This window comes from Falco cherrug, chromosome 2 (genome assembly GCF_023634085.1).
Source record: "Falco cherrug isolate bFalChe1 chromosome 2, bFalChe1.pri, whole genome shotgun sequence".
Classification (NCBI taxonomy): Eukaryota; Metazoa; Chordata; class Aves; order Falconiformes; family Falconidae; genus Falco; species Falco cherrug.
The window spans coordinates 119,787,855-119,813,707 of record NC_073698.1 but is presented as its reverse complement, the minus strand read 5'-3'; the positions used below and the strand labels follow the sequence as shown (position 1 = coordinate 119,813,707).

General features: G+C 40.4%; 1 protein-coding gene across 4 annotated transcripts in view; it reads right to left on the bottom strand.

Moving 5' to 3' along the window:
• Window positions 1-25,853, bottom strand: part of CBLB (Cbl proto-oncogene B) — a 133,726-nt gene that overhangs the window by 21,960 nt on the left and 85,913 nt on the right. For all 4 annotated transcript variants that reach the window (XM_055701594.1, XM_055701597.1, XM_055701595.1 and 1 more), the window contains exons 8-13: window positions 24,249-24,336; window positions 21,803-21,934; window positions 17,745-17,948; window positions 9,359-9,544; window positions 6,427-6,792; window positions 3,761-3,855 (exon numbers count right to left, since the gene is read on the bottom strand). In XM_055701594.1, the coding sequence (XP_055557569.1) occupies window positions 3,761-3,855; window positions 6,427-6,792; window positions 9,359-9,544; window positions 17,745-17,948; window positions 21,803-21,934; window positions 24,249-24,336 (1,071 nt within the window). The remainder of the gene's footprint in view (window positions 1-3,760; window positions 3,856-6,426; window positions 6,793-9,358; window positions 9,545-17,744; window positions 17,949-21,802; window positions 21,935-24,248; window positions 24,337-25,853) is intronic.

Genomic DNA, 25,853 nt, shown 5'->3' with positions numbered 1-25,853 from the left:
ATTAAACCAAAATACAAGGTAGGCTCCAAGCGTGCCCTTACTACATCCCGATCGCTACAGACTGTTGAAATCCATGGGACCAGACCACAGCCAGGTGACCTGCTGCCCCATCATGTGTACAGTACAGGCGGCAGCTCCCTGCTGTCAACCCTTCTGTCCTGCGCAGAGTACCACCTGACAGTGCGGACAAAAGCTTTAATCTTGCAATGCCTTAAACTGTTTCAGCGAAGTGTTAAGTGATATGGACCACAGGATCAACGCAGCGCTTGTCAGCTGCTTGTGGCCCTCAAGCAACACAAGATGTACACAAAGCAGCTCTCGCTCGTTCTCAGAGGAGGACACAGTTTTCTGTTTGCCACAGAGTAAGCCTGAGAATTAGCAATGACAATTAGCACAGAACCCCCGATGCATCCAGATCCACTGGCCCATCAGGCTATGAGCTAGGGACCCGTGCCCTCCAGCGCATCACCCCCCGGCTGCGGGGAACCCGCGCCCCCGCAGTGCCCCTCCAGCACCACCGTGCCACGCCAAAGCCTCGCGTCCAGGCAGCCGGGATTCCCAAGCCGCGGTCGTCTTTACTGGAACCGTGATCACACCTCCAGAGCCTGTTGGCAAGGCAGAAGGGAGAGCACGAGGATAAATACCTTTCAGTTCCACTTTTCCCCCAACTACCTCAAAGCAACTAGATTTGCCCAATATATTCATACACTACAAGAGGCAGTCGGAACTGGATGTCTCATTACATACTCGAAACCCCAGACACTCTCCCAGAAAATATCACTGGGGCATAAAGCACTTTCAAGACACAGGGGTCAATTTTTTATTGATGTAGCATCTACTCACAGGAATAAAACAATTTGAAAATCACCAAGTTTTAGGGAAGAAGGTGTCTGTATCTTTGGCACAAAAGTTTTACTTATTTTTTTCAAGAATAAAATAGCAACTTGATCAAAACGGCTAAAAATAAACGGACATAATTAAGAGCAGTCCAATAAAAGACTAACTGTTTTCACATGTAGGGCCGGCAATGTAGTGGCTGAGTGGAAAATAACAATCTTGGCGAACAAGAGCCCAACATTTCCTTATTGAAGTACAATTAATAATAACAATTTTTAGTAAAATGAAAACAAATCAGCACCATTTCCAGAAAAGGACCGACAGTAGTGCTTTTCTATTACTGTAATTTAGGAAAGAAAAAAAAAAAAAAGAAAGGTTATAATTGTAATGCATTCAGTAAAACTGATCAAACATGGCAATCGGGGACATTTTAGAACTGAAGCTCCAGCGGCGGCTCATTGCGCTGCCTCATGATTCAGACTGATTTCATACACGCTCAGTGTATCCTTCAGTCCAACCCTTGGAATTACAAACTCACAACAGTAACTTGAAAGAATAAAATGCCTCGGAGCTGTATGGAGCAAACTGGCTCTGAAGCCACAACTCCGCAGAGATCGGAGAGTAGGAAAAAACGAGAAGCCTGCTCCAGACTGATTGCAGTAGCACAGCTGTGGAAAGCCAGAGTAGCTTGGACGGAGTACGGCTGCACATATTTCTGCAGGCTTAGCGTAGTCAATTTAACAAGAGGAAAAATACACTGTAAAAATATTCTTGCTGACATTTCAAATTAAATCATGCTAAATATTATTTAGGTTACCTTTTGGAAAGCAATTGTTACGGTTGGTGGAAACATTAAACTTATTAAACTTGCTATTTTTGAAAATTCTCCCCCCACCCCCTCCATTTTTCCACCCACATATTGCCACATGATAGTACAGATTATGGGGTATTTTCTAGGGGTAACAAAAGCCTAATTTGATTTTTAAAAAATTTTAAAAAGTAAAAATTTTAAATTTACACATTCGTGTTCTGAGGAAAAACTAAAAATTAATTATTGTATGTTGTTAACAGCCATTCCATGTGACATTTTAGTAGTTGTTAATCAGATAATTTTAATTTCTGATCCCTATGTTACATATTGATACTCATTACATTTTAAAAATCAAAACTTAAAACATGCTGTATATTTTTTAAAAGGTGTTAAGTACAAAACCAAACTGGAAATGAGAGTTATTTTCTTCCTCAGAAGTCTGGTTTTAGCAAATGAAGATTTTCTCTTGGCTGGAATATGTCTGTTCTCAGTTCAGAAGGCTTCAGGTAACGAAGGTGATTCTTCTGCCCAAGCTGAAGACCACCCTAGCTTTGCACTGGTGGGACATGGATTTCATGCCTGTCCACATCGCTACTGGACTCTCCAGTGAACAGTGTATGGAGTATGTATGTGCTGTACTTTTGATTCTAGGCTCCATTTGCAAAGGTCTGAGTAAAAAATGGGGTATTCATGAAAAGAATGTTTTGTTTTTTTCAGCGCTACACAAAGTAAAAGTAAGAATCTTCCCCTCTTCGGAGCTCAACTGGCTTTGGAATATCAAAGTATTTTGTTTGTCTAGCAGAGCCGTTGCTTTATCCTTCTGACTGAGAGCGTGGACACCCCAGGGTTCGCACCGTATCACAGAAGGGGTGGTCAACCCGAGGAGCTCAGCTGATAAGGGCATGGATGACACGAGGTAGCCAAAGGGTGCTCCTGTGATACCCTGACTCACTCAGGTTACATCCCAACAGGCACTTACAGAAATGTCTGGATTACGTTCTGAAATTCGCTTCTGAAAAGCAACTAAACATGGAGAACTTCAACCTGGCAGCTGTCCCCCTTGGAAACATGCTTCTGAATGAAAAGCCACCGCTTCACCGCACCTTTATTCTAGCGCTCAGGAAGAGAAAACCCAGCATATTAACGAAATGCTAAAATGTATTTGTCTTTTATGTTACTGCTAAGTGAACAACAATGGAATGAGTGCTGAAGATACAGCAAAATTCCAGACTGAAGAGAAAATTCTTAGTATTAGTACGTAGTGACAGCCCAATTATTTTATTTAACAGCAAGAATCACAAGTAGCGCATTAGAAAGAAGCTGTAGGATAACAACAAATGTTGAGATATACTTCGATTTCCTTACAAAGCCATGAAAAATTGACAAAACTACATCATAGCACTTCCAGGCTTTCTAGTTTAAGTATCTCTTGTTCTGTAGAATATCTTGTGTGATTCAGAGTCCAAAGACACTTGTCATGCACAGTAATATCTTGGTACCTAATCAACAGTCGTGTTACTGGAAGACCAAGAGTAGTCTGCAACTGGAAACGACAAAATTTCCCAAATCATATTCTGGAACTCAGGGAGGTTAACCCCACTTGAAATTATATAAAGCATTTTTCTTTGGTTGGGTTTTAGCTACAACAGAGACAAGATACTGGTGTGAGCCCTGGATAAATCCCCACGAGCAGAAAGCATGGCTAGATGAGGGGCAGGACACACACAGATCACACTCTCTACCCCTAGCGCTTTCCCTGGAATCTCTCATCTCCTGCGACAAATAGCTCTGACCACGCTTCTCCTGCAGTAGTAGAAGCAAAACCAGACAGCATCTGCTCCCACTGCCAAATGTCTGGAGTAAGATCTCCCACAATTCATTCTCTCTTCCTATAAAAATGTAGTATGTTCAGTTAACATTAGAACTGCTCCCACTCAATCAATACAATTTACATTTCCTTTGTAACACCACATTAAAGTTCATGGAAAATGCATCACCTAGTCATAGTAATTAATTTATTTTTTTTTTGGTTTTCCTCTTTTAGCACCAAAGAATCAGTGCTATTATTTAACATTCATTAACACATTTCCTTTATAGATGAACTTAACTTACTTTATACTAGGGATGATGCAGGCAGCTGGAAGAGGGGGTGAAAGCCGTGGAGGGACATCATATTCTTCATTTATCAGATGACCGTTTGAAAAGACCTAAAAATCACACAAGTGTTACAGTGGTTATTGCCTCCTGTTTATCATCAAGGATGTTACCAAACAGACCTAGAGAAGGCCACGGGCAAAGGCTGTCCTAGGAGCTCACCCCGCAGAGGTGTGACGTGAAGTGACTCCCTCATACCTGTTTCAGCCCACCCCCACCTGGGAGCTGGAGAACACGTTAGCTTAACGCTTCAGCCAGCGAGGAAGCCCCACTTCACACTTACTAGATGGACTACTCAGCTACAGGTGAACTGCTGGCGGGGGGCGGGGAATTAAGATTTCAAGACAGCAAACTGATCAAAGTGAGAGGGATGAAGTACTCTGGGAAACCAGCAGGCACAGCGTGCTAAACACACTGATGGTTGTTACAACTCCGTGATATAGTGCCTGCCAGAATGCACCCCCTACCCTGTGGGTAACAGGATTGTCTGCCTGATTCTTGGTTTTTACCAATAGCAAAAAGATTATAATATAATTGATATATGAATCAGGGACGAAAACTCATTAAATGCTTCATTCATGAATGCGCATACAGCCCAAAACAATAATTCCGAGTTGTCAGCTGCTCCGTTTAACCAAACGGCTTAGATCCATAACCTGAAGATGACAGTTCAAAGCAGCATTTGGTTCAACACATGTGTAACTCCCTCAGTCTACAACGGCACTTCTACACAGAGTGGTTATTCTGATTTGACAAGTATTTATTCCATCACCTCCAATCCTGTGCCAGACCACAACTGGAATGCCATATGAAGGTAAAATTGAAGATATATACACAGTATCCTTTCAAAATCAGATGAAAAGCTGTAGCGTTTTGATCAACAGCCTGCTGTAAGCAAAATTTTGGGGGTTTGCCTCAACGCTGATAAACGAACATTCTAATGATATGTAACATCATGGACTTAAAGCACCTTTCATCATATATGTCAATGTTCTTTACCGATACTAATTGAATTTCAGTAACATACTTTCAAAATAACCAAAACATCCATATAAGAAAAAAAATGTAAAATGGAGATAGAAAGGTTAAATAGCTTGTGACTTTGGGAAAAGCAAATAGAGAAAAAGTTACGCTTTCTAACTACCGTGACTTAACCATGCATCCATCCTTCCCTAGCACAAGCTATGTAGTCTTCAAGCAAAATAAAGAAGAGCAGCTTTGAGCTAACAGCCTGCTCTATGAATAAATTACTGAGCTGTTTTTATAAAACTGATCAGAAACAGAACTAGGAATTCTTTCTTAGGCTGTCACCACCTGATCTCTTTCAAACCTAAGCCTCCCAGCCATAAGACTTGCAAGTTGTGTGAAGCCACCTAACGCCGGAACTACTCCCTCTCCACTCTCCCCCCAGATATCTTCAATTAACATATAGCAACGATCCTTCACTTCCCCCACCATCTGATAAAAGAAACACCATAGTTAGTGCCATCTACACTATACACTGCAACAAGGGCGGGAGGACATACTTCTGTGGGTGACAAGCCAATGTCCCCAGCAAACCAAGCTAGATAATCAGCGGGAAGGCTGCAAGTGACAACGCAGAATGCCCTCAGCACTGAAAATGGATTATCGGACATTACACCAGACATTTGTCCAAGAGAAGTCAAAAGCTGCTATGAACAAGTTGTAACAATATACAACGGAGCTCTGATTTAAGCACAAAGAAAGAAAAATTCAGCTGAAGGAATGTGCATCACTGTAAGCAACTGTAAAAGATAAACGGAGTTGCAATGCTAATTATCCTGCATAAGGTTTAGAATGTTGCTGGTAATAACAAATGAAACAATGCAATACTGGGGCCACTCAGCACTTTCAAGGATGCTACACATCTAGCCAGTGGTAAAGATGCAATAAGCAATTCCACATGTAACTTGGCTTCAGATGTATTTGTTTCCTCTTTCTTAAGGGTCAAGGCAGGCTAGATCTTTTCCATTAGACTACACAGAACACCATGACTAATTCAATGCTCTCTTGAAAATAATGTTTTACTGATGAACCACACAACTGACCTTTAGAATATTTAGCTTGTTATGTTAATGCACACAATATATCTGACAATTTAAGTCCATTTGTATACATCATCTGTATGTACTGTACGCATCACAGATTGAAGAGGTTACCGAGTCCCCACCTCACCTATGACAGAGGTAACTGGAACATCTGCTTTTCCATCAGGAAACACATACACAATTTTGGCACAAGATGCTTCCACATTGGACCTGAGATACTATGTACCTATACTACGGCAGTGATTTATTATTATCATGCACCGACTGTATGGATGATTTACTAAAAGGTTATAGCACAGCTAGAATTTTCTCTCCATTTCTTGAAGACTTCATGTTAAAATTGTAACTTAGACCCTCATGTACTGTTTCTTTTAAAATCCCAGTATTAACAAACTGTTGATTTAGGACCAGCTTATTACCAAGGATCAACACAACAGCCTCAGAAACAGCAGACAAGCACTGACCAGCACAAAGAGCATGCTACCCGCAGCACGACAGCGCTGCAGGGGGGTCCCAGACCAGGATCCCACACATCACATTCAGCACATTTCATACCTTGGCACCTTCCGCAGGCAGCTCGTGCCGTCTGTGTTTCCTCATAAATCCTGGATCAGAACCGATGCGGTTGTGCCTTCCATTTATGTTTGAAATCGCAGTCAGTCCTGGTTTGGGAGAAGCATCGCTCCCTATTCGACATCCTACCAACTGACCTGTCCCAAACACATCCCTGGGACACCAGCCTTCCAGGGGCACGGGCTGGTCTCTGGAAGGCACGCTTTCCGGGTGGTGCAGGTGTCTGCTCATCCTGTTCTCCGGTGGAATTGGAGGGGGTCGCTCCGGTGGGGGCGGTGGAGGATCACGCAAGGGAGGTGGTGGTGCTGGCAAAGGTTTGTCTTGTTTCCTCACCATACAAGGAGAAGACTAAGCAACACAGGTTAAAAAAAAAAAAAAAAAAAAGTTACATATAGATGTGCATATTTCTCTCGTGGTCAGGTATGGCTTTACCATTTCTAACCGAGATATTTTCAAGGTGTCACAACACCACCAGCAAGCAGACGAAATGTTAGCCTTGCCCGCTCTGCCGAGAGCACGCCCCCAGGTCGGCTGTTGCATGAGTAACCCAAGGAAGGAGTGGAAGGGAGAAAAGACAACGGACAGAGGCAGGTTTATCTGACCCATCATTTTTTTCCAGAATCCTTTGCATCACTTCTTCAGCTGCTGAAATGAATTCTGAGGAGTGTTTGGAAAAAACAGACTGCCTGAAGCTGAATAACCCCGAACAAACTAAAACCCACGTGCAAAAGGAAATGACTTAGCGACAGCGAATGAGCACAAAAAAGCAATGACTAGGGAGCAACTGGGAAAAGAAAATAACTACTGCTGTTTTAATTGTGTACCTAGGGATAACGCAACTCTTTACGGTTAGAGTGCCCCGCTTGTGTGAACCGCAGTTGTGTGTTTCAGGTAACACACCCAGGATGCAGTTATGTTTGCAATTAGCTCATCTGCAAACGACCTTTGCCAGAGTACATCCTTTCCCAGTATTGAACCATATCACAAATGGTGAAATGTCTTCCAAAATTACATGTACTAATATTAGAAAGCTGGAACCCAAGTTATTAGGGGAAAAAAACAACAAAACCAATAAACCATATGTCAGTAGCTGTATAGCTTCTAAGAGCAAAACTGATAAACCCAAAACATTTTCATTAGGAGTGAATTACTAACAAAATTTTACAAAATAACACTCAGGCCAGGTCTTTACAAAGTGTTTTTCTCTTACCACCAGCTACTATAAGTAATACAGGGAAGATTATTTCCCTGGGAAGGTGTAGTTTTCATGGACTCTGCTAAGCCTGCGTAATATTACCACTTGAAGAGACTGAGGTTGCAAAAGTTTTAAAGTAACAACAGCATTTGCTGTCGCTCCACAGGTTAGCCCACCATTCTTCTTCGTGCAGCACCTCAACACGTTACTCAGACTGAAAATAAAAGTTATTCTACCTACAGGTCTATTAATATTCAATATAATAATATATTAATATGTTATTATTCAATATATGCAGTGTATTCAATAAATGTTTAATTCAGTTGCTAGTTAAGAAAAAGTTATTCTCACTGCCAAGGCAAGAACATAATGGCTGCCTCCAAATTCTTCGTTATAGTTTATAGTTAATTATAGTTTTCCATTGCAGAAAAAGAGAAGTTTTTGACTGAAGCAGTAGTCTCAGAAGGACTAAACGGCCATCTTTTTGTTCTTTCAAAGTATGAAATTATTCTTTGTTGCCCCCACCTTGTTTCCTTTTCATCCCCCCAATTATCTTTTAAAGTGAAATTTCAAGGGAAAAAAAGGCATTTCCAAAATAACATCACTGAAACATTTAAAGCAATATTGAAATTTCCGATTTTCTGATTTTTAAAAGACAAACTTTGTAAAAATATGGTATTGTAGAATTAATTTCTAATGGATGTGCCATATGATTAGGATATCTCCTCAATGTGTTATAAATTCCCTTGTATAATATAAGAAGTGGTGAAAAACCATTCAAACTTCTATTTTCCCCTCTAAATTATAAACCACTAGAATCTTAAAAAGAGGTTGCTTCTCAAGCTTGAAGTAAAAACCTGAAAAAATAGATAGGGTTCTTCATACTGCATTATTATGAGCACACAGCTTTCAAGTCATGTCTTGATCTTGAATTTGAACTCATCATCTAAAAATGAAAAATTTAAATCTAATTCCCCCTCCCTATACAGCACTTACAACAAAATGATCAACTCACAATAGAGAGGAAACTTAGTATTTGTTCTCCTTCATGCTTATCCACTCCCAAGAAAATCATTAAATCTTGAGTATCATTAGTTTCACAAAACACAGCATACAATTTATTAGCTATAGAGTCAGTATTATTTTCCTTGAAAATGGACTCCTAATATATGCTATTTAAGGTTTTGAAAGCAGTGTATCTGCACATATTTTTCTTGTAAGGATGCTGTGGAAATTGAGGATAAGTTGTCATCAGAGCACAACATGTAATTTTAATAAGATAATAACCTTGAAATCTATTTTTGGGAAACTTTAATTTCTATTTATTTTCAAAAATCAGGGTTTACTACAAAACTCATCCATTAGCAATGTCTTTAAAATTCTGACCCTAACCAATTATAGTATAATCAACAGAGAAACAGAGGTCCCATCTGACCAGCACACGTAGCCGTAAACATCTGACTGTGTAAGGTGTGACGGGCACTCGCCAGAGTCAGCTGAAGGAGATAAGGGACTTAACCAATGGGGATATAATCTAAAGTTTTTCTAAGCTACAAGGAATTAAAGACCTTTTGGACAGAGCAAACTCCCAAAAAAAGAAAACATGCATGGAAAATTTCAGAAGTGCAACTTCCAAAATAAACATGCAAAGCTCACCTTGAAAACAATACAATTTCTAAATCTTCGTTTATAAAGGAATAATGGTTCAGTAAGACTCACCTTTGGTGACCCAGTAGGGCTGGCACATGGTGACCGTGCTACTCCCTTCTGAATAAGGTCCAGACGAGGAGGTACAGGTGGAAGACTGAGGTGGGGGATCTGCAGGGGGTCTGGGAGTGGTTTTCTTCTTTGTGCAAGAGGGGAAGATCCTGGGGATGTCACTGGTGAATTCTGCCTCTCATTGCACTTCAAGACAGAAAAAACCCAATTGCTATTTACCTGATGGTCAGGTACACAACTTCCATTCCCCGAGTAAAACATTCGATATTTTTCAGGTACTTACTAACAGTAATTTATCATAACGGACACCCTGCTGCTCTTTTAATTAATAGTACAGGTGCTCATCTTACAGTTACTGAAAAAGAAATCTACAAGTCTGTCTAAGTCTAACTAAGGTCCATGTCAACTTGTGATGAAAATAGAAGAACAATCTATGTTCCAGTAATTTGTTTAAGAAAACAAGCAATCATTGTCATATGAAAGGGAACAACCACTAACATACAAAGATGCTACTGCAGTGCTGCTGCTCTGCATAACCTCTTTATTACTAGAGAGCACTCCATGTAAGATTCTGTAAATTGCTTGTAAAAGCTGGACATCTATGCTACTGTCTGTTAAACACAGCCCATTTTCAACATACACTTCCATAGAAAACAGAATGTACCTGTCTCCTGAAAACTTACAAATCACAATTATCAGTAAGTCAGCAGGCAAAGAAATTAATTCTTCCCTTATTTATGTGTTGATTTACCCAAATCACTTTAGGACAATTCAGTTTATCATTTTAGCAAATATGGAACTAATTAGTCACACATACACACACTCCTCCCCCCCCAGTGACAAATTATGATATTTTTTTCTCTTGACTTGTCCTTTCAAATTCATTAGAACCAAAGATCTCACTCCTCAATCCAGGCTCCACCTGTTTTTGCAACTAGTCCCTGAACCTCACCTGGCTCACTTTAAACAATGAGAGTTTAATTGCCTGCATAAATTAGTTGTTTCTGTGAGCTCACCGTAATTGTTTCACTGTACTTACTGTACATAACCCTGGCTGTTTACGCTGTTCCGTGCTTTCCCTGACAGTAGGCACAAGTAGCTGGAAGACATTCACACCGAGCATCAGCCTCAGGCCACGCGTGCGCCGAGGCACCCCTGCCTTCCTGCCGCGTAACTTCTTACGGGGCTAACAGGCTGCCAGCTTCCTAAGGCAGGCACGGCAAACTGATCGCAAAAAAATGCACTCAGCTTTATGCTAAATCACTTTGATCAAAACTTTTCCCCTCATTTCATCAGCTTTTTCCCACCAATGCTGTACAGACCCGTAGCGATGACAGGGGTGAGACTAGGAAGTTCTTTAACAAGGTAAACAAATAAACATTACCTTTCTTTACATGTGGTGTCTATATTAAAGCATCTGAAAACTTCAGAAATTCAAAAGCAGATCCAGGAAAAGGATGTAATAAACAGTCTCCTCACTCAGTGTGCTGTATACTACAGCTTAGTTTAGTATTCTGTTCTACATCATTGAGATTGCCACCAGATTTGCTTCAAAAACTAGGAGCTACCACAGTATTACTTGCAATAATAATAAATATTGCAATAAACCTTGCAATAAAACGTGAGAGAGAGGAGGAGCTGCTGAAGAGCTAGAAGGCTGACGTGCAATGCCATGGCCAGAATGATTTTTCTGTTGATACCCAAGGTCTTACCACTTTGTCTACAAGTGTAAGCTCAGCATCAGGACTACACATTCAATTTCAAGAGGCTGAGCAATTCCAGGTTTGTGCTCTTCACGGCTACAAATAGTTTCCCAGTTTCTCCTTCCAATGAAGGAGGAGTCACACGATGTTCATACTAAATGGCTTGAACACAGCCCTGAAATTTTCTTTGTTTCCTTTAATTGGTGAATACCCCTGACCTCGACTGGAAGTCCGTGAGGATAAACACATGAATGACTGAAGTGCTTCGCCTCTCTGAATATTATGGAAAGACGAGTAACTAAGCTAGATAAGTATCTCACAAGCATGCCTGAGCAACTGCAATTATAAAATGACTATGAACTGAACGCCAATTCATTTTCCTTAACAGAAAGCATCTATCTTTTAAATAGAACAATAAGCACTGTATCATTTAATGGCATTAATTTTCAAAGTTTAGTTATACCTCCACCTGAAAGCTAAGAGACATGTAATAGAATATATTCAATTCTTTGGTTTCAGCAGACAGAAAATTAATTTATTTCCCAAATTATTTGAAACAACTAATACACAGGTCACACCTTCAAACAGATACGATTATTTAAAATAAAAGCCTTGCAGTAAGTCTCTACATTTTATGGTGTTCCACAACATGTCTCAGTCAGCAGGGAATTGCTCCAGGAGAACTAAGAAACAACTCTATATGTAATAGGAGCTGAAAACAAAGAATAAGAAAAATAAGAAATACTGCAGAGGACTGGACAGGAAACATTTGTTTGGAATTTAAGATGTTCTAATTGCTGTGGAAATAATTAATGCAACTTCCTCAGAGCGCAACCTGACACTATTCCTATACAGCAGCCTCCTCTAACACAGCTGTGCTCTAAAGAATCATCAAAATGATAAGCTCATCCCTCCGTCAGCCCACTGGTGCCATTTGTGTCAGACTTTTCTCTTACAGCAACATAACAACAGTCCAGCTCCAGCAGAGACAGAAATCATGGGAATATTCACATCTAAAACCCAGTGGGGATGGATTTTCAGATTTGCAGAAACAAGTGGTTGAAAAACACGCCTAATATGTAGTAGGCAGTAACAAAAAACCTAGAAAAATATTAAGATTCATTTAGAAGTTCAAGAGTCTTAAAACGTGATATTTTTTAACCCTGCTGAAGCAAGAGATTTAATTTATGCGATTAACTTCTGGTTCCACATGTATCTGTTATTTAGCTATCTCTACCCACCATATTCCATGGATGGTAAATCATAACTGCCAAAATGAAATGGAAAGAAGCAGCAAGGGTGTGAAAGGGCTTCCATTAAAGCTTACATCAGCGCTTTGTTTCAAAGTAGAAAAATCATCTTTCAGTCCCCTGCACTACTACTGCCTACAGCCACAACACTCCCACAACGCGCTGTGGCCCCAGAGATTTCCGAAGGGAACTGATGATGACCAACAGGTTAAAGAATAACTTGAAGGCGTGGGAGGGGGAGGGGGCGTAGGATGGCTGCAAGCACTATCAGTTTCTCCCCCTACAGGGAAGCCTAATCCATATCACCACTTGGTGCTTAGCAAAGAGAAAATGCTTTGCTGGGACTATGAGTCCTTGTTTACTGATATTAAAAATAAACCAAAGCAAAATACTCTGCAGCAACACACCGGTTTTCTTCAGCATTCTGTATCAGGGTTCCAGCGTATTCCCATCATATAAAAAAATCCCATATTTTTCCTGTCAGCCCCCATCCAACCTCTCCAACTGCATCATTTGATGTTTGCTGACGGCTAGGCCAACGAGATGGTTGCATTTCATGTGGCTACCAGGGCACCAACAGATGTACACAACACCTACTCTTCCTGACAGACTCCCTAAGGACAAGGAGATTTAAAATTTTTCTGTTTGTCACCTACTGGAGTTTTCTGCGTATCTTCTCTTCACTGGAAATAAAGCAGTAATGAGAGCAGCACGGTGACAAAGTAAAGCAGGCAAGACACAAAGCAGTACAAGTGAACTGGCAGTGACAGAAGACAGACCTTTGGCGTACAAAGGAGCCCTGCTGCAACAGACCTGAGCAATAAAGATGTCATTAAGGAAAAGAACACAGACGCCTTTGTAGCAGCACGGACTGCATCTGGCTGGCACGGCTGCTGCTGAGGGAGAAGCAGCTGTCACCGACTTCGCAGCCGTACTGTACTGCGGAGCTGACCACACGTGTGCTATTTAATCAGATGTATTTATTACTGGGATATACTGGTATCCGTTTGCCCCTAGTGGCTGTGAATTCAAGAATAAGCCTGCTTTTGACATTACGGTTTCTAATGAAGGTTTTTCTGATGGAAGTATTAAGCCAGGCTATCGGTTGGAGAGGTTTAGCTCCCAACGCCTTTCTGCCCGACAGGCACATCTGAAAAGCACACTTGACACAAATCCTAACAAGTGACTCACGGAGGAATATTATCCTGATTGCTACTGTCCTGCGGGAGTGGACTCAGGAACTGAGATACTGCATAACAAGACATCTAGGAAGGTCCACACAGACCTACACCAGAAGTGGATTTTCTATTTCCAAGTAGTTCCCTGAAGTTTCTGTATTTATAATCAAATAAGAGTAACTCATGCATTTGTTACTTCTTGTTAGGATAAATTTTGACCAAGACAGACCAGTACAATCTGGACTCAAAAATCTGTGTGAGGATATAGTTACATCACTTATGCTGACAGCTGTAAACATTTTTTTCACAATCAGGTGTGTCCTTTATTTGATCTTCCCTTTGCTGACCCAAGCAAACACGTGTGCCGGAGGGCGCGGGAGCAGAGGCTGCCCGGGGCGGCAGCAACACACTTTCAGGCGGGGGGCACGCTGCCGCCCACCACTCCTGCCCCGCTCCAGTACGAACCACCGAGCAGCTGAGGACTCCTGTGTGGTGGGGCACGATTTTAACGCATTCCCACGAACCAGCTGTACCATGAAGAAGGCAGTGACAGGTATGTATGAATTAAGAGTGCACAGATGAAGGGAATACCTGGATATGTACTTGAAGTGTTTATTTACATATTCCTGTATTTTGTATCATGGAATTAAAAACACTATTACTACATAATATATGCTTTTTTTCATTACCAGGACAATTTAATAATTTGGAAATGAGGAGGAGTAGTGAAAAACACAGTCTCCTCCCATATTTTGAGAGCCAACGTCTTTTGCCATGATTTGTTAAACCTGAGCTAACTCATCTGCTGGAAGACGCCTACTCATGACAAACAGTGCCTCCCCCAGTCTGACAATTTCCTATAACTATTTTAAAGTAATAGAATCAAAGTCAGTCTTCGGTGCATTCAGACAGCTAGGAAATTAATTCCAGAGAAGATTGTAACTCCCCAGACAAGGTAACTTCATCTAGTGTTAGAAGAAAGTACTTTTAGAGAATGTTAATTCATCTTAAGCTATTGAAAACCTCATTAGTCTTGCATACTGCTAAGGCCTTCCTCTACATTTTCATGTAGTATTATTTGGATCAAACTTTACCTTAGCACTTATGAATTCAATATTACTTACTCTTTAACAAGAACTCCTGCACTATGCATTTTCATTATTTCCTTTCTGTCTTTTTAAAAGTGTATCACATAATGTCTCATACAAGGTAAAGTGACAGATAATTCATTGGGATAATGGGATATTAAGCATTATGGAACAATAAATAAAAATAAAGAAAAATCAGTCTACCAGGAACTCAAATGCCCTCTTTAAAAATGGAAAAAGCCATTTTTAATATTTACGTGAGCCTGTAATCTGCACATTTTTTTAAACGTGCCTTTCATAATGTTGTGCTTGGCTAGCACAAATGGATAGAGCCAAGAAAAGGATCGCTTCGGGCAGTAACTGCCGTCGCTAATCTCATACCATGGGACTGGAAATTTCTCAGCGATGAGACAATTAACAGAGGCTTTGGCGCGACTCTTCATCTTTCTTTCATAAAGAAGTATCTAAAGACAAATTAGTAATGAAAAAGAATAAGCTGCTTGATGAGGCAGATAAACAGACTAATTGCAGTGAGTTTCGCTAAAGCCTCCGTTGCAGCTGATCTGCTGCTGCTGACTCACACACAACACCTACCTAGCAAGAGTGAGTCTCTTTTCTTAAAGTGTATCCATTTACTCATTCCATTAAAGAATGAGTAAGTAGCTTCGTGACTATTCTTTTCCTTAAAGCAATTTCGAGTCTGAGGTTCCTCAGGGACTTAATTCAGATACCTCTTACAGTTAATGAGCACGCTTCAGAGACAGAGCGATAAAGTGCAGAACTGGTCTTCTTCCGATACCCAACTTACATTCATAATTCATAGAGGTACAGCACGTGACAAAAATCTGTGTCTTCTGTGACAATTCCATGAAAGGGTTTTTCAGCTTTTCATTTTGCCAAGAGGAGATCACTTGAAAACCCACCCAGGCCCCTTAATCAGCGACGAACCTGACTGCGCTGTGTGTGCTTCTGCAACGAGCTTGCTGCAGCTTTCATTGCATTAGGAATATCTATCCAATACAGGTCCCAAAGACGGTGCAAACTGGTAGTAACAGCTTAGAAACGTGCTAACAGTGCCCCTCTCACAAGTCTTTCAGGACAACAAGGACTGATTTGAACAGTTCTGCAACCCACAGTGAAGCTCCACGGTCACTTTTATCAGGATTTCACGCCTCTGGAACTCTCCTCTTCCAGCAGGTTTACCGCCTCAGCTCACTACTAGCCAGGCACGCCACAAAAGCAGATATTCCCAGTAATACCACATGGTCTGGCCAGGTGATTTGAGACAAAATCAGCCCATTTGATTTTCAAGGATTTAGCAGCTTTATGTTGAGAAAGTATGAGACAAACCCTGCAATAAAATAAGAATTGAAAGATGTGTTCCCTGGGATTACACAGTAAGCACAGTATCCGCAGGTAAGCTGCAAGAACTAAATTATTGTCTTTGCCATCTAACTTCTATTGCTTCAACAAATCCAATGGCTACAACAGTCAGCCATTAGGCAGTACCATGGTCACATTAACAGCATTAACAAGGAACAAAGGAAAAATTCAAAAACAAGTAAAAAGCCTACATAATGTCGTAGATGAAAAAAAGAATTTCTTCTAGCAGGCTCTGAAGAAATGCTTTTGCAGGAAAAAGAAATTATTAGAAGAAATGGACATGGCTGATGAAGGCAGTACTAAAAGGAGTTGCATATAAATAATGCCATGTCCCACACTGGCGGGGTGATTAAGAGCATCCCTGTACAACCACTGGTAACGATTTTAAGGAGAAAACAGAAGGTAAGAATCACCAAATGGCCTGATAACTCAACATTTTCAAGTAAGGACTTCAAGAGGTTAACAGACAGTGGAAAACGCTGTTCCTAAACTTCAGGGATAATTATGTTTCTTTCACCGAACAATGAAATTAGTGATATAAAAATAGCAAGCAGCAAAGCACTCAAGCACTCGGTGGATACTGAAAACAAGACTACTTATAGTAAAGCCTATTGTTCCTTCTTTTGATAAAAGCATAATGCATTTTTGCCTTATCATGGAAGTGATAGTGTTATAAAAGCCCATCAATTCCAGGCTATCTCACAGAGGTCAGGCTGCAGACTGCAATTTCAGTCCAGGGAGGAAGGATAAACTGTTCCCAGGAGTGGGCCATGCTCTATTACATGCACAACACAAAAATGATTCATATGACTTAAGAGGTTAGGAAGGATATCAGAAGTATGTATATTAACTGACAGATACCCTCAGATACAAGAGTGAAACATACTTTTTTTTACAAATACGGTGATAAGGAAATGGAAGAGTAAGATGTTACAGAATTAATTCCAAGGAAACTATTCAATCTAGATGACCTTAGTAAAAGGTAAAATACAGAAAATGCACTGTAATTCAGTGTTGCGTGGCCTATGACAACATCTAGTCCAGGCTAAAATACAATAGTGAAAACTACCAACATAAAATAAACTTGTGTTAACTATTGTGCTTATTTATCAGTAATAAAATCCCCTGCAACCAAAGAAAAATACCAGAATTTAACATAGTTTCAGGACAAAGAACCATCCTGAAACACAAAGTCACTATGAATAATCTCAGATACATTTTTCCCACTAAAAGTACTGAATACTAAAAATAGAGGGGTAAAAAGTCATAGACAACTCACATAAAACATAATTAAAAGCTACTTGTGTACGATACAAATTGGGTTCCAAGTCACCTTTACAAAGCAATAATATTTAATAATATTTAGAAATTCAAGTTTAATCCTAAAACATTCTGTGCATATGTATATACATACATGCAGAAAACTAATAATATATTCTGCATACATGAATTTTTTTGCTCCTTACAAATAAAAATTCAGGGAACTCTCCATGCAGTGTAATCTGGGTAAAAGCCTCAGCTGTGCAAACTCAAGCTTCCTCCATTATAAACAGAGTTAAGTCGCTTCATATCAGCTGAGAATCTGGAAATGTGTTTTTTTTTCTCCTATTCAACTTCAGTGTTACTGCTGCAACATTGACGGATTTTGTTTTTTCAACCAGAGAACTGTCCAGCGAGTTGCTGGAACGCAGAGCGTGAAGTGAAACCTCTTGTTGTTTAACATTACTGGCAGCTTCATTTACAAACACACAGCTTTATCTGTTGTACGGTACTTGAGTATTTACCTTTCGCACTGAAGCCAAGCGATTCATCATTAAAGACTCTTCTCTATCATCGTCGTCATCCAAGTCCAACATGGGCATACTAAAGCTATCAATAATACTGCAGCATCTGGAGTTTTCATCCCTGGGATCAAAGGGATCCACAATGATAGGTTCAGTTCCTTTGATTTCACAGCGGCAGAAGGGACAGCCTTGGCCATCGGATTCCTACAGCAAGACAAAAAAGTACATAAAAGTTTAAAACTTAAAAATACAAGTAATTTAAAAAGCAGTAAAATGCCCTTAACAGGTCTCTAAGAGCTTGTAAAGACAGACTGGAGTGAACAGGAACAAGTTCACAGATATTGAACTATAGTAAATGGTAACATGACTGCACTTCTAGAGCTCTCTCTCTTACAAAGATTAAGCTTCACTTAAAAATAACTAATAAAAATGCAACCGGTACCTCTACAAAGCACCAAAATTGTAATTGTCTTAGTATTAGAGGTCAGGAGACAACACCTTGCCTTTAAGAATAAATTTTTTTCTATTTCTTCAGAAGAAGGAAGGCGAGGTGCGTAGATATAATGTATTTTATTATATAAAGCACTTCTTTTTGAGTTAGCAAATGCAGATGAGCTTCAGGGTATGCAGCTGTTATTCTCTAAAGAACATATATACAGTCCAGATATTGCCATCATTCAGCAATATGCATATCCAACACCTAAAGCTACAATCATTTTTTGACATGTTTAAGTAACAAACCAGAGGCTTGCACAATATTTTCAATAAATTACCTAAACAAGGAACTATTTTCACATGTTATCAGAAAAAAGAATTAGTTGAATTTTAACTTCTAAGCAGTACAATGTGTTAAATGATTTTCAAGTAGCCGTATTTTCATTCCTTTTACTAATTTCAGAAATACTTTTTTCCTTGTCAGAAGTAACCAAAAAGCCTTTAAAGTAGATTTCAGGCTAGTAATGAACCAAAAAAAAAATTGGAGAGAAGTCTTTCAAGCACTTATAAAGAATTTTTTCCATCAAGAGACACAATGCAGAGTTGATTTTTATTTTTATTTTTAAAAAAAAAAAAAAAAGGAAAACCGTACCCAAAAGAGCCCTGAAGCTTTTTGAGAGATCAAGATAACTCAATCTGAATTGAGAAATCACATTGTGCCATATTTGCAGTCAGGTAGACAGAAAGCTAAAATGACACAAACCCCAAAATCAATTCTAAACCTACCTATCCTGAAATACCATTAAGCAAGCACAGCTTTTTGATTTCTAAGGAGAAGATTTAAATTTTTTTCCAGGATTATTTTTATCTTGACACTTGCCAGTCTTACTAAATTGACAGATGATTTTACAGTCTGCAGAAGAACCGTATCCCAAGGGCAGAAATCTATAAAGGATGTCTCCTGACAAGTCATACCTATCTGCATGGTTAGTACTGGATTTTTATATGTAACCTACTTCTAGCAGCCTTGCATCCTAATTACAAAGGACTACTAAACATCACTTACTATGTCTAAGAGTGCCTGCAAATTATATGGACCTACTGAAGTAGTCACTGTTGTAGAACATAAATCCTCCCTTACGCATGCAACTCTTTACAGTTTCATTTTCTAAAAACAGCCTTACAGACAAGGCACAGAACTCTTCATTTTCAAGGCCTTATCATATCTGTGTTATCAGCTAGTTCTGCGCTAGCAGCTTCCTTCCTCTCTTTTCAGAAGCACTAAGTTCACCAAAATATATTGGGGAACCAATATACATATGTATATATACATATGGTGTGTATATACAGCAGACACTTGTAATCAACTGTATGGTACCAGCTGGGGAATTAAAGCAGAGATCCGAGATGTCTGTATGAATACATGTTTGTCCATGCCCACAGAAGGGTTATTTACAACACTGAGAGGATAGCTATTGTGAACCTCACAGTGCAGCATATATGCCCATATGATTTTAGAATCAAGTCCAGACGTGTCGTATTTTTAGACAAGAACAGATTTCTGTGGAAGAAAATGATATTTTACTCCTGTTGCATAACACAAAAAGGACACAGCTAAAGTAAGTCTTATTTGAGAGGCTGATCTCCAAAAAGGTGAACAACTCCAAACCACCCTTAGCATTCTGTGCAGGTCTGATGTTACTTACTCATTTTTTTTCTGCTTAGTGAAAACATCTGTCTTGGACCTCTTGAGGCACACCTAATGAGCCATTATGCTTCCAATTAGACACTAGCCCACCAGGAGCTTGCAACAGCTGATGCTGTTACGGTGCAATATTTCCTCATTGCCTCGCTAATTATACAAAAGTTAAAATTGTAATGAAGTCCAAAATGTACCTGGCTGATTACAGCTGGTTGCAATGTTCTGATGAAGCTTGATGCTTTCAAACACACCAGTTCTCTGAGCCTACAATACTCTGTTGTCCTCTTCCTGAACCCCTACCACTGGCCAAAGCACTGACCACCTTAGCTTCTGAAGTCTCCAAAACTGGAGCACATCACTGGCACAAGACTAGAACATGCTGCTACCATGCTGTGAGACACCCAGCAACCAAAGGTACAAAGATTTCAGTCTTTTTGCTTAGTCCTTTCAGCTAAGCAAAGAAAAACCCACCAAAAAAAGCCCAAAAAGCTACAGACCTCAGAATTTCAGATTTTTTTTTAAGTGAAAGCTTAACATAGTTACATCTCTATGTTTGTCATTCAGAACGAAACTGGTAAGAACAGAGGAAGGGTACTCCTGAGATGAGAAATACTGTTCCAGCTCAGCAGCTGCTTAGTACTGAGACAAATATTCTTATTCAGGTATGTCTAAAATGGAATTTTCTCAGAATTTCTGATCTGCGGACAATTTGAAAGATGTGTGTTTGGAGCAGCAAACTCAAATTTCAGGAAGAACACAAAGTCAGACACTGAGAACACTCCCTTGTCAGCAAGCTTTATTGCTAAGGGAAGAAAAACTCAAATGATACTTCTGATAAATCGTGTTGTCCTGCCAGTGATGATTTCTTAATTAGGAATCTGAAAAGAAAAAACTTTAGTCCTGTATGTCATATCTCAAATATGACAATGAAAACACATTAACCGAATTAACTCATTTAAACCCAGGTCAAAAATGGACTAGAGTTATGGATTCTTTCTACTCTTCTCGCCTCACCTGTAACCAAGGACTGGTGCGTAATGGTGGACCATATGCGAACGCGATGGCCCTTACTCCTCCCCACAGAAAAGGACAGGGGCAGGGGAAGGAGGCAGAGCAGTCCCAGGAGCACCCGTCAGGGGAGAGTCTGAAGCTGTAACGAGGAATGGCCTCTGCCTTTAATTCTTAAGCCAAATGCTTGTGGCCTGCGCTGAACTAAAGGCACCAGCCCCCCCTCCCCCACAGATGGGAATGTCCATGAACAAGCTGGACAAAACACACCAACCTGTGTCACCAGAGGGTCTCGTGTGGGTTTCAGAATCTTCTGTAAATGACATTGAGAGATCAGGGTTTCCCCTCCATTCAACCTCTCACCCCAACAACCCCAACGTAAAGCTAGGTCATCTAGTGCTTTGCATGCTGTTAACATGAAGCACAAGCATCCTAAGCGTGCTTTTCCACAGGCTGTTTCATGACTTGAAGAACTGATTGAATCCTCCTCCCAAAGACATCCCATCTCCTTACAAAACGTTGCCTTCTCCGTCACCTGCTCCCAGCCCCCAGCTGTCCCCTCCGTGCCTTTTGACGGCACCACGAAGCGCCCGGGCAGGCTGGCCGGGCACCAGGCGCCAGCTTTCGCCAGCCGCATAGATCCTGCGCTCAGGGAAGAGCTGCCACTTTGCAGCAGTCAGTAAGTGGCCTCGGCAAGCCTACAAGTCAGATTTTAATGATTCTTGGAGCTTCCCGACCCAGATCTTGGTCCAAAAAATGAAAATGTTTATAATTTTAAATATGTATGTATGTCCCTGAACCATCTTACTGAGTAACTGTAAGTAACTGGAGGAGTAAACATATACCCGCACTGTAAACAGGGATGTAACAGAGAAACCCACCCCCTTCCGCACCAGCTGAGCTCCGACAGTACCTGCCACGCTGTCAGACACGACGTACACATGAGGTGTCCACAAGGCTCTATCTTCACGTCCTTGTCATTCTCGGCACAGATTTTACACAGCTGAAAAGTGGAGCCCATTTCACAGTACAATTCGTACTGCTCCTGTAACAAAAGAGAGTGAAGTGGTTATTTCTTTACTGAGATTTGTACACAGGGTATATCTTTAAGCACCAGTAGCAACAAACATTTCCTCCAAGTTCCTGCTTTTCCAACTGGCTTTACTTAGTAGTGAAGGTAAGTACTCCTACTGATGTATTTAAAAGCCACACTAAGATTACTGAAACACCTTACTTTTTTTTTTTGCTTCTTCAAGCCCATGATATACTACAATAGCTGCTACCAAAAAAGCTTAAAATATCTGTGCCTATTAGCTTTTCCAAAGTCTTCTCACGTGTAACTGCTATACAAGGCATACATCCTGGTCTCAGTTAAGAGAAAGATAAAGAACACAGCTCTAAGTGAGAAATTAAGTGATGAGCGGGGGAAAAAAAATGGGCGTTTCCCTTGCTAGGCATGAGTTTGGGACTAACAGAGGTTACCGGGTTGAAAACTGACAAGCAAGAGGGCTTTCGACGCAGCGATGATGCAGTGCGGCAGGATGGTCAGCAGAAGCAAACAACCCTTGTCAAGGCAAGAACGCTCCCCAGGGTGGCACGGCGAGCCACGCACCCAGCAGCCCGGGCTTACTGTCCTTACAGAACTGACACAAAGGTATAAAAACACCTTCAGGAGGAGTAAGTAACAGATAAAACTTGAGTCCAGAATAGTTTTCTAGAATTAGGTATTGTTGGGGAACTAGGAATCAAATGCATTTGTGTCAAAATCAAGCTTTTTGTTTGTTTTCAAAGCTTAAAATAAGTAGAATCCAGGGCACAGGAAAGTAAGTAGCTACTGGTGAGTAAAGGGAGGGGAGAGAAGGCTAAACCTGAGAGAAAAGAAAAAAGACAGCTCATATCTGCAGCTGTGGTCAGTACGTACTAAAGATGCTTCTGCATCTTCAGTGGAGCTCTTGCAAAGACTCCATCCGCAGCAGCCCAGCCCTGCAGCCACTTTACACCATCTTTTCTTAGTTCAAGCAGCTCTAGTGACAGCTTTAAACTCCTGCAGTTACGTATTATTTAAGGCAGCGTTCACACAGTTCAGAATCCATTGAATTACCACTAGCACTAAGGGTGCCCTCACAGCTCCCAGTTCAGAAGCAACTGGGTTCAGTCAGCGAATTCAGAATACACCACGACTGGTCTGTGAGGAACAAGGTAAACACTCAGACTGGCTAAGCTGCTTTTCCTTTCCTTGGGGAAAAGTTAAGGATACGGGGATAGAAAAGTGTTCCGTGCAGCACAATTAGCTAACGCCTCTGCATTACTCTCTCGTTGCTATTTTAAGACTGGAGGGGGAAGAGGGAAGTCAGAGAGGTGGAAGGGCTCAAGGCTTTCTTCAGGTAATTGTTTTTAGTCATTCTCTTACTTAGGAAACAGGTATTTTCACAACGGCATTCCTGACAATACCAGTGACGGTAACGGATACTTCTCTTCTACAGCACCTCTGGGGATGGAGCGCATGGAGCGCCCAAAACTGCGGCAGGTTCGGGTCACCCACTCTGCTCGGCAGAAACGGGAGCCCACCTGCAACAGCATGGCTGGGACCTGGTCTGGTGCCTCTTCTTGACTTTCAAGACTTCCAGATGCTTCTGTCAGGAAAAATGCTCTACACAGTATACCTGAACCTTCATTTCAGCTACATTTTTAATCAAGCGTTTGTCCTGTGGTGGCTAATTCCTGTTACTTGAGTATCAAACACCTGCAACACTGGTTTATCACATCATCACTTAACAAGACAAACACATCTACATATTCTAATTTTCTTTGCAAAGTGACTCCCTTTAGGCGCTTAATTATTTCTGTTGCTTTTCTCTGATCTTTCTTTTAATTTGCACAATAGACAAAGAAGAAAGGAGAGAGACCCTGGAACTGGTATCTTTGTGATATATGAACTACGCTTTTCCTCCTGGACCTGTGAACGAACGGTACCATTCCTATTCAGGCTTCAAAATTATCATTTGATCTTGATTTCATTTCTGTATTCCCATCTGCTATTAGCAAGGAAACACCAAGCTACAGAAACCTGTAACATAAATATCAGAAAAATCTTTAATAACTGTTATTAGAAATAACATTTCTCACTTGGAAGAGGCTTAGAATAAACAAAATTTTCCAAGCCATGCCATCTGCGTCACAACCAGTGCTAGAGTTCAAACGATTATTATCCTGTTCTTCATCTAAGCCCTTCTATCAACAACATATTTTCACTCCTATGAATTTCTTTCTCGCATTTTAATATAAACTTATTATCACTGCTAGATGAGATACTGAGGGAAGTGGAAATTAAGACACAGCTGACAGATTCTGCAACATACCTGTGTGACTTTTATGTGATCGTGTGGCGTGGGTTCACATAATCCTGTCAAATCGGGATTATAACTTCGCCCGTCTGGGAACAGATAGCTGCATCACAAGAAGATTGTTATAAATACCCACATTTCTTGAGCTTTATTAGCTGAACAATACCACTGAAATTTCAAAGGGGCAGAGTAAGTTCCAGTAGACATTAACTAAAATGCACCGTCTTTCCTCAGGCAACTTATTTCCTGGGCGCAACTGAACGCTACATGCCCATCCTGACACATGCTCAAGCCTATTTATAAAAGCCCAGGAAGGATTTTGATATCGCATGCACAGCTACCACCGGAGTGCATCTGAGCTTTGATTAGCAGATAACCTTCTGGAGGTAGCTCAACAGAATATTATTTTACATCTTCATTTCACAGCGAGCTTATACTTGCTTGTGCTCCTAGTGATCTCCCCACTGCGAGCATCACGCTCGGTGACTCTATAGGCTACTGCAAGCAATGGAGCAGAACAGAAAGTTATGAACTTTTGTGTGTATCGTTGTGTATTATGATATATGCAATTTTATATATATGTCTCATAATATTATATCTGTGTATATTACGACATACATAAATCTGTGTAATTTATGACAAGAATCTACACCCAGAAACGAAGATGCAGACTAGACTTTAAGCAAGAACCAACGGGGGCATTTCGATCCTGTGGGAAATTAAGAATAATAGATTAAATGACATTAAAGACCCTAAGGTGTTCTATATTCAGATTTATGTTACCTCTAACATGGAAAGAGTTTCTTGAAAGTCAGGATGTTGTCACGCTGTGAGTAAACTGTATTTACATAGGGTACAAAATCTTCACTCTGCACTAAATATTCTCAGCTCTAGGGTTTTTTTGCTCAGTTTTTGCCTGAAACACCACCATTATAAGGGTGCTTGTTACTACATGTATGAAATCATCATACCTGGGGAAAAAAATAATTACTGCACTGTGCAGGATGGAGAAAAACTTCAAGATTGTAAAGGGTTTCTCAATCCTTTTTTGAGGATTAATCAATTTTCCTTTCCCTCTACCCCCCCTCACCATCATGATCATGTGGATATATCAAAACACTTATCCCAGTGAAAAGGTTCTGACACCAAAACTAGCCAGCCTAGTAAAACTGTACTACTACTCCCTACAAACTTAGATTCTCTTATAATTATAAATCTTGTCAGTAAACTATTAGAACCTGGAGAATGTTCAGGCCGCACAATAAATAAAAAAGCAATTACATAGCTTTCAAATGATTGTCCAGAGTTAGACCCATGAGTAACTGGCAGCAGTAATTGTTCAATAAGCTTAAGTGCATTTGGGACTTTTACTAGGTGGGGTGGGGAGGAATCAATGTCACAGCTGCCCAGTTTTATTTTCTCCTGGAATTTATCTGCTATGAGATATAGCTTTGGTTAACTTTCATTAATTTTGGTTAATGGAATTACCTGGAAACAGGTGTTTTTCAAATGGATAAAAGGGATGGTCCTTAAACTCCAAAGGAATGTTAACACCACATCCCAGATTCTCTGTTTTTTAAAGATCTTTAATAGCTACCCACCCAAGCATTAGAAGAACAA